The sequence below is a fragment of the Pinus tabuliformis genome, chromosome 3_2, assembly GCF_031772625.1.
Source record: "Pinus tabuliformis cultivar Carrire ecotype Pingquan chromosome 3_2, CPIR1, whole genome shotgun sequence".
Classification (NCBI taxonomy): domain Eukaryota; kingdom Viridiplantae; phylum Streptophyta; class Pinopsida; order Pinales; family Pinaceae; genus Pinus; species Pinus tabuliformis.
The window spans coordinates 1144448180-1144458269 of NC_142302.1; the positions used below are offsets into that span (position 1 = coordinate 1144448180).

The following is a 10090-nucleotide window of genomic DNA, read 5'->3' on the forward strand; positions in this document are numbered from 1 at the left end:
CATATGCCTAAAAAATAATTAATTTAGAAGCATATCACATCCCACTCATGTAATCTAACACAAACACCCTATAAAAAAATTCATACATAAATATATCATTTCACATCTTTAATAATAACAATAATAATTTTACATATTTCACCTTCACACTATGCCAACTAATACCTTCGTAAAAGTGAAACTTGATCAAATAAATAAAACCTAAAACCATTAAAGTTATCTTTTCTTACTGAAAGAGTATTTAGCATCACTCATTAAAATTAAATAATTAAATATAGATATTACTGAATGCGTGATGCTTGTCCTCACCTTTTCTAGACAAGAGATATTGTTTAATGAGTGACGTTTGTACTTTCCTTTTCATAAAGTGTTTGTCTCATGCACACAGCCTGCATGCATTTGTAATAATGGTATACTATTCAAGCTTGGACTATGTTTGTCTTATTGGACTACTGCTCATGCCAGATATGAATAACTTTGTTCTTACAACTTTTAATTGATTATCAAATATCTTCATTCACTAAAGATCAATCTTGATTTCTCAATAGGAATTGAGATAATTGCATATATGATTAAGGAATAGTGTGATGTTTAGTTTTGTTTAAGGAATGGTGTGATGTTTAGTTTTGTTTAGGAGATTGTTCACTGTTATATTTATAAAATATTTGTATCAGACAGATTAATGGGAAAGAATAATTTTTATAAAATATTTGTATTACATAAGTCAATTTGAAGAGATTACTTTTTATTAGTTAAAACATGAAACCTAATCTCGAAAATATAGGAAAAATTGAACCAATACCTTAACAAAAGTGCTTTAACGATGAAAAAACTTAACTAACTAAACTAACTCTCCTACAAATTAATTTGTGTATATATGATTAAAATATTTTATAACTTCAGCCAATCAATATTGGTGGATGAATAACAAATTGAAACTCCCTGGCTAAAGAAAGAAATTTTATAGCTTTAGTTCATGATCATTCTGAAGTTACTTTTTGGCACCTGATTTACAATTTTTCATTAATAATGACAAGCCATTGTTAAAGTGGTATAGCTTTATAATGAGACTTTGTATAATATATTTGATGTCGTTCAGAAATTTTAATTTATAAGATGTATAAGTTTTTTAAATTCTTATATGTAATTTAGATTAAAATGACACACAACCAATGGAATCAGCTGTCAATTTGCTTCATCGTTTCCTGACAGCTTTGTGGGGAAAAGGATTATCAAAATCACAAGGTAGGCAATTTTGTTGGGAAAGGAATATCCTAATCACAAAAGCTTTGTAAACCACGCAGTCAAAGATTGGAGGAGTAAAGTGGTAAATTTAGGCCTAATCCCAAGCCAAATTTGTGCACAGTGATATCTGAGGAAGTCAGGATCTATGAGCTATTATTAGACAAATCATGATCCAGTTTGTTTTTGTTGAGATAATGAAGCAGCACCTAAGGGAGGTTGGGATCCATAGGCATAGGCTAAGGCTTTGGCTTTGGCTTTGTTTGTGAAAGTAAAGGTGGAAGTTTGTTTATTTTCTTGTTGTAAGGGGAGAGGAAAGTTCAAGTCAGCTGAGCTATGGCATGCTTGCAGATCAATACAAGTTTACTACAATTAGCTTGATAATAAATTGACTCCACCCTGGCCGAAAAAAATGGCGAGATCTCCTTTAAAAAGGAGACAGAAAATTTCCAGAGCAAAAGAATAGAACGGAAATGGCGAAATCTCATACGTAGAGTCTCCGTTCTGGCCGGGCAGTATGTTCAGATTTTTTGCTTGCAGTCTATGAGATGAAAGTTTCGTGTACTAAGAGCACATGGATGGCAGGGCCTGCAAGCCTAAACTTCTTTGACATTCGTCCTCATTTTGAATCATTATCAGCATCCTCTGTGGGGACTGACCCACAGACCTCATTCTCTGCCCACAACACCGTTCTCCATTTATGTAAATGGAGATGATCAAAATATGGTGATAGCTTTAACCTGGCATGTTCTTCAATTTCACAGCAGAGGACAGGTTGGAAACACAATATAGAGTTGACTGCCTTTCCAAAGCAAATCCATTGACAGTAAAGAAGTAAATTATGCTTGTACTTTGTGTTTGGGATTTTGTAAGCAGATAAATATGATGATCAAAAAGTAAATTTGATTATGGATGGACGGGATTCATGTAAATGTTGATGCTCAAAAAGTTATATTTGATTTGCCATTCTTGATTTATAAGTGGGTGAATTAGGAAAGATCCAAATTCATGAACAATCTGTGTAGTGGGATATTGGGAAGATGGGAAATTTACAAGGATCTGATAAAAAGGTTAATGTCTAATAATATATTTGAATTTGAATCTGGAAATTCAAAAATAGAAAAAAAAATATGGATGGAGATCACGTTTCAGCCTTGGGAATAGGTCAATGGAACTTAGCGTGTTGCTGTTGCTGTCAAGCTGAGCAACCCAAGATGTATTTTATTATGAATTTGAGGAGCTAACTCTTAAGGCTCTAAGCTTTAGGTTAGGGTTAGCTGTTACCCACTTACCAAGCTACCAGTCCCATGCATTTAAATTTCATTATTAAGCAGAAGAAATGGATGTATTGGGATTTTGACAACTACCTGACTGCCTAGATCTTTGCTATGCTTGTCGTCCCTATCTTCTTATTCTAATTCCCCAACTCCATTCCAACTTCCAATCCTCAGTCTTGTAGATAAATACTCACTGATGTATGTGCTCAGGAATGTATGTTGTCCATTCAATCTTTGTCATCCGTGCTGAGTTGTTGGGTAGGTTGCTGCATTTCATTCAAAATTTCATCACACATTTTCAAATCTTTGTTTCTGCTTCCCACAGGCCTAGGTTGACCGTGAACTTCTGAATATATGTTGCTTTGCTTTCTTCCACTGGACAATAAGTCAACCCTGCTTTCAAAATGTGAGTTCTGTCAAGTCACTGTGGTTAATAGGTTTCTCCAAACTTTGGGTTCTAATCTGAACCCTTCCTGCTTTTAAAATCTCCTCCCTCGTCATCTGGCTACACTGTTGAGATTATGGTGCAAGAAGCAGATATTTAGGCTGTTTTTAGGTGCAGTTCTGTTATCATGGTCTACAGACATCAATGACTTGAAGGCTCCTTTCTTTCTGTGGAATCATTTTCAGGTATGGACAACTTGGATTTTGAATTAATGCAGGCAGTTAGGCTTATCTCCATGATTGGATACAAGGATAAGGTATTCATTTATTGAACTATTAATGAAGAAGAGTTATGAGCTCTGGGTTTACGTAGACAAGATGTCATCCAGAAAGTTATACCCACAACGATCTGTGGGATCTCCATCATCAGCCTACTTATTTCAGAGCATCCACCCGGATCAACTAAAACCAAAGGCAGAAGACTCTAACCAACATGTCTCTGGAGCCAATAACCAGACCCTGGTTCTTGGGCTCGGAGCACTTGGGTTGGGCATGTTTGTACTCATAGTGTTCTTTGTGTATTTGTACTACAGTCGTGTGAAGAGCAGCAGAACCAATCCCTATGATTTTTCGGGAGTTAAGCTTCAGAGGTTCAGTTACAGGGAATTGAAGGGCGCTACCAGCTCGTTTGACGATTCGATGAAGCTAGGGAAAGGAGGATTTGGGGTTGTTTACAAAGGAGTTTTGCGCAATGGCAAGGAGGTGGCTGTCAAGAAACTCGATGCCTCGTCCCTGCAAGGTGAACGAGAGTTTCAGAACGAGATGGCCATCATAGGTGGGTTGCGCTCTCCTTTCATCGTTAGCCTTTTGGGTTACTGTGCAGATGGTAAGAGGAGGCTCCTCGTTTATGAATATATGCAGAATGGGAGCCTGCAGAAGGCTTTGTTTGAGAAGGATGATCTGACTTTGCCTGGTAAGTTGGATTGGGAGAAGAGATTCAATATTATCGTTGATGTTGCGCAGGCTCTGGCATTTCTGCACCTCGAATGTGATCCGCCCATCATCCATGGAGATGTAAAGCCCAGCAATGTGCTATTAGATGACAATTTCAGTGCTCGTATTGCAGACTTTGGACTTGCAAGACTCAAGAACGATGATATGTATTTACATCATGATATGTTCAGCGGAGACCTTGAAAGGAGCCAAGAGCTGATGGGTAGAAGCCAAGACCTTTTGAAAAGCCAGGACCTTGCCAAGATCATGGGGTCGAAATTGGAATTAGCTTCAGATGATGAAAGTAAAACGAAATCTAAGCACAAATATCACGTTGAAGGAAGCACTGGGAGAAAGATGGATATCGTTGCTGTAGACAGTGATAACCCCACAAAAAAGCAGCCTGAATCCTCTGCACAGGATGTGGATGCTAATGAACTTCATGCCAAGGGGAAGGAAATTGTTTCCGAGAATATGGGTGCTTCTGGATCTGCAAAGCTTCATCACCTGTTTGAAGCTGATCGGGATTGGCCTTACCCACCATCAGAAGAAAGACCTGATTGGTGGAGTAAGGAGCTGCAGGCAGTGCCTTCGGACAACCATAACAAGGAGATTCAAAAGAAGAAACCATGGAGTAGAGATTGGTTGTCAAGGAAACATGATGACAGTCGAGAACTTAGCACTAAGGACCATGTGATGAAGTTTATCAGGCATTCCAGGAGCTTGGACAGCATCAAGGGGAAGAAAAAGGGAGAGGGAAAGAGGTTCCCAGATGATAACCACCCAAGTGGGGAAATCATGAATCAGTACACTAATTCCATGAGAAAAACTGAGGTGAGTAAAGTTAAAGAAAAGCCTAGAAAATTCAGAGAGTGGTGGAAAGAAGAGTACTTCGCGGAGATGAACAGGAAGAACAAGAAGCTGGAGAAAATAAGATGGAAAAGCTCCAACAGATTTTGTGGCAGAAAAAACAGTAGAACAGATAGCAGGGGAAGGGACATTTTCTATGACCATAGTGGGGATTTCAGCTTTGGGAAGAATAGAGATAAAACCAAAAGGGATTATTCCATGGGAAGTGAGAAGTGGAGTGGTGATTTGAGTAGAGGAGACCTGAGTAGCGCCACTAGCATGAGAGGAACAGTATGCTACATTCCACCTGAATATGGAGGCTGTGGCTTACCATCGGAGAAGGGTGATATCTACAGTTTTGGGGTGCTGATGTTAGTGATTGTCTCTGGAAGGAGGCCTCTACACGTTCTGGCATCTCCCAGGAAGGATTTTGAGAAGGCCAGTCTCATCCCATGGGCAAGGCACTTGGCTCAGACGGGTAACATCTTAGAACTTGTGAGTGAATCGTTGAAAGGCATTTATGATAGAGATCAGGCACATCTATGCATTACACTTGGTCTTCTATGCCTGCAGAGAAACCCAGAAGTGAGGCCCAATATCTCTGAGATTATCAAGATCTTGAAACGTCAAATGGATGCTCCCAGCTTGCCTGTGGAATTCTCTCCTAATACCCCTAGCAGGCTCTACAACAAAACCAGGAAAAAGAATACTTTAGATGCCGTAGGTCCTGATGTTCCATAGTTTCTATTAGATTTACATGCAATACAAAGCTGTTTTTTTTTCAGATAATACTGTTTGCCATTTTTGAAATTAGTTGGCTATACTCAGTACTCGACACCTTCAACTTCTGCATGGAGCTAGTGCACTGTAAGTATACTTTATTCCCTGTTTACAATTTCTTGATGGACATGAAATTTTGGGGTGGGTTGTTAGTTCTTTGCATCACACAACAATTTGGTAAACGAAATGTACCATTCAGTACCATGCAGACCCTTGGTGAATGCCACCCAGAAATGGGTGGTGGAATCTTGAATGGGGGGATTGAAATAGTGACTTGTGAATTGTTCTGAACTTGTACATACATGCTCCCACCTCTTTTCAAGTAGGCAATCTTTATGAGTTTGTATGGCGATAATGTTTGTCCAGAGATTATGTAAGTTAGCATAAACTCATTTAAACTTTAGTAAATCTTTCCAAATTGCAAAGCTAGCATATCTTGACCACTTTATCCAGATATACATCCTTAGTACTGCGACTTCAAAGCTCATATAAAACCTTCAGATCAGATAAATCTGTGATATTGTTTTTTATTCTGTTTATCTATAATCCAATATCCTCTAAATTCAATACAGTGCACTACTCATTTCAACTTTAGTAAATCTTTCCAAATTGCAAAGCTAGCATATCTTGACCACTTTATCATGATTTAATCATAAATTCCAGATATACACCATTAGTCCTGCAACTTCAAAGCTCATATAAAACTTCAGATCAGATAAATCTGTAATAGTGTCTTTATTCTGTTTATCTGCAATCCAATATCCTCTAAATTCAATACAGTGCACTGAGACATACTGTGCAAGCAAACAAGTGTGGATGGATCCCAGCTCATATAAAACCTTCAAATCGGATAAATATGTGATAATGTTATTATTCAGTCTATCCATAATCCACTACCCTCTAATTTCAATAAAGTCCACTGATACATACAGTGCAAACAGACAACTGTTCATGAATCCCATCCCCACATGGGACCAAGGGCTATGCAACACCTGGCTTTGCTCCCTGCAATTATTGAAGGACTGCTGATATTCTCTCAAACCATTGTCCTGTCTTCACATCAATGTCAGGAAGCTACCCATGCTCTGAAACCATTGTGCTGTCTTAAGGTTACTGGCATCAGACTACTCTTTACAACGGTATGAATGCTGTGGATTGTTCACACACCAGCTACTACTAAGAAGTATAATCTATATTAATTTTTCCTATGTTGAAGTATTGTTAACATAATGAAGTATTACTTATATTGAAGTATGCTTTATATTAACATAAAGCATATGTGGGCATTCCAGAGATAAAACCAATCAATGAGTCAATCAATGAGGGAAGTGGATTCATTTCAATTTTTAGCTACAAATGCAATTATAGTTGAGATGATTGATATGTGAATGAAGAAGATTCTGTTGGTCTGCTTGTAATGGCTTCTACGTAGTCAAAAAGCAATCACTCTGATCCATTTCTTTCCCTACATCACAGTACAACAGCACTGCATAATTTGTACCACTTTTGGCTGAATAATATTTTGACTCTTATAAATCATAGGCTAGGTTACAAGGCTTTGTACGCTCTACGGACAGCAGGCTTTGTGTGTGTTCAAACACCATGCCTCCAAGTCCAAAATATCCCACAAATTCAGCATGCACCGAAAATCCAAACTATCCAACGGATGCAATCGCAATCGTTCACAGAAAATCGAGTTTGCAATACAAAATGGTGCTGTAAGGTTATGATCTTGGTGGGAAAATTATTACATTTGTCGGAATATGGAAAAGTAAAAATTTTAGAAAGATATGAACAGAGGATTATTCGAATTTTTGGGTACATTAAAGATTCTCAATGTCTCAAAGACTTTTAATCAATGAAACCAATATTAATTTTGTAATTATATGAAATATTTAAATTTTTATTAATTAAATATAAATATATATATATATATATATATATATATATATATATATGATGGTTTGTAATATTTATAAAAAGTTTTTTTTAGGTAACATATAATATATATTTATTTATTAAAACAAATATGTTATAGATTAAAATTTTAAATTTAATTATAGTTGTTGTATTTTTGGTTTTTTGTTTTTTTTTTTCCAGAATCAGTATAACTAGTACAACTATGTTAAAAATATTAATATGATTGATATAGTCCAAGGTTTTATAAATATGACCCAAAAATCTATTGCAACAAAAAAATTATTGTAACATGAAAAATATCTTACCAATACATACATTTCCCTGATTAACCATATATAAAAAGATTATGGGTTAATTTTAACTTAAAAAAAGAATTACACTTCTTATTGTAAAATGGACCATTTTGCTTGTTATCACATTTAGTTAAGTTTGAAATTTTTTAAATGTTGACAATTACAGTTTCAACAAAATTTTTTTATTAAACAGGGAATAATGTTCATAATGGGACTATCAATGCTTTTGTGAGTACAGTAGGTTCATAATGGGACTATCAACACTTTTGTGAGTACAATAGATTTTTTAGAAGAATGTGCTGACAACATGAGTGTCACCGTTATCGAGTATTCATTGATAACTGGAGTATCTGCGCCAAACTTGAAATTTGAATTTTCAATTTTTGAAATGTGTTGACACGTTCCACATCAACAACGAAATAATAATTGCTCGATCATGCCACAATAAATCTAAAGGTGAAAGGTACGTGTTGAAAAGAAGGTTATCTGCCATCGAAGAGGTATGATGTGGTTTTGTAATTATCGAAAGGTCAAAACATTATTTCACATGTCAATCAGTTATTCTGCTTGAAACATCATTGTTTTTCCTGCATAGTAATTTCACCGTTTCATTTGTAAGTTTTGTTAACTTTATCGTTGGAAATTTGTTCGGTTCAAGCTACTCGATGGAGATACCTGATCGAATCTCGATCTCTCATCTGCGTAATTGCCAAACGGTAAAGGGAAGCTAAACAAAAGTGAACCAAAAGGCCCTAATCTTTTGGAGAATTACCCTGACATTCAATAGCATTTTTGACACGCTGGGTGGGAAGAATTTTTCCGACGTTGCACTGATTTCCATGACGAAGTTGCTTGAGCATTTGCCCAGGGTTTCGACAATCAGCTTGTGGAGGTTAGAGGCATTTCGTTCTATGTGACAAAGGAGTTTGTTGCAGAGGTCTTGGTTGGAAGACAAATGGCATGGACTGCTACACATTACACAGGCATATTTCACATGTGAAGGCCATTTTAACCAGGTAAACTTATACCATTTCCATTTCTTAGCTCATTTAGCAAGACAATTAAGAATGCATACATGTTATTTGTTGTTAGAAAGTCTCAAGCACATGAATGCTCGAGTTCGGGCCAAAATGGACCCATCTCCACATTTCATCTATCACAAACCTTTAATTAAGTTATTAATTGAAAATCAATTGGCAAAGGTTGGACGAACGTGGAGCCATTTCCTATTATGGGGAGAGTTTCAACCCTAGCCCCCTAAGTCTAAATGAGGAAGGAAGAAGAGAACTAAACAAGCCAAAAACCCTCAGGAAGGAATCTCCTCTCAAGGCACCCCCACTGTGCAAACCAAAAGATAAATTGTAGTATACCTAGGGGGGATAGTATGGGGTACCTCCCTCTGTACCCCATACTATCCCCCCTAGGTATACTAAAGTTTATCTTGTTCATACAATATTCCTTGACATTTCTCCATGGGGAGTCTCTAGCCTCTATATAGGCCTCATACATACAATACCATGGGTCATTACCATGGTTCTCTCAATACCATATATCTAATACAATGGGCTTATTACATTATTGCTAACTACTTGTGGTCCCTTACATGATGCGGGTTAACCACTTTATTTATTAACTATGGCCCATCCCATTATTACATTATTCCCTTGGGTACCTCCCTCTGTACCCCATACTATCCCCCCTAGGTATACTACATTCCACCCCCCTTAAACATGTTTCGTCCCGAAACATAAGAAGAACATAAATAATAAGATCTACTCAAAAGAGTAGTCCACTGGTACCATGCACATGCATCTAGCCATCCAAGAGAAAGGTGAACCCTCGATCTAGCTGGTGCCTCGCTCGCTTGAGATGGAAGTTGACCCTGGCGGCTCTTCTGTGTTGATGTGTTGTGGGTGGATCGTTGCCCCTCTCTATCTGTCATGCGGGGTTTGTTGTCCTTGTGGCTAATTTATTGCCATCGTGTTGGTTGTTTTCTTGCGGGGTGATGTGGGTGGTGATATGCTGAAGTTTTAACCAACGGTGTATCTTTCTTTAATTCACCACCTAATGGACCTTGATTGGTATCTGGTACATGTTGTGGCGCCTTCTGTTGTTGCTTATCTTCCAATATTACTTCAACCACAGATTCCTTGTCTGATATATCAGTACGCGTAGTATTTTTTGCTTCAGCTTCCTTGTACTCTATCAGTTTATTGATGGAAATATCTTGTAATGTAATTTTATTCTTTTTATACCAGAGCTTCAGGAATTTCTTTTGCACATTAATATTGATAGTACCAACAGATTCCATCCAAGGGTATCCCAAAACAACATCCACATTAGCCATATCTG

General features: G+C 37.2%; 1 protein-coding gene across 1 annotated transcript; it reads left to right on the forward strand.

Annotated features, from left to right (window-relative positions):
- The first annotated feature begins 1312 nt into the window (after positions 1-1312).
- Positions 1313-5558, forward strand: LOC149184764 (putative receptor-like protein kinase At1g80870). The gene has a single exon (XM_089417694.1). It carries the CDS (start codon positions 3243-3245, stop codon positions 5484-5486), a length of 2244 nt encoding a protein of 747 aa, XP_089273820.1. The 5' UTR covers positions 1313-3242; the 3' UTR covers positions 5487-5558.
- Positions 5559-10090: the final 4532 nt, after the last annotated feature.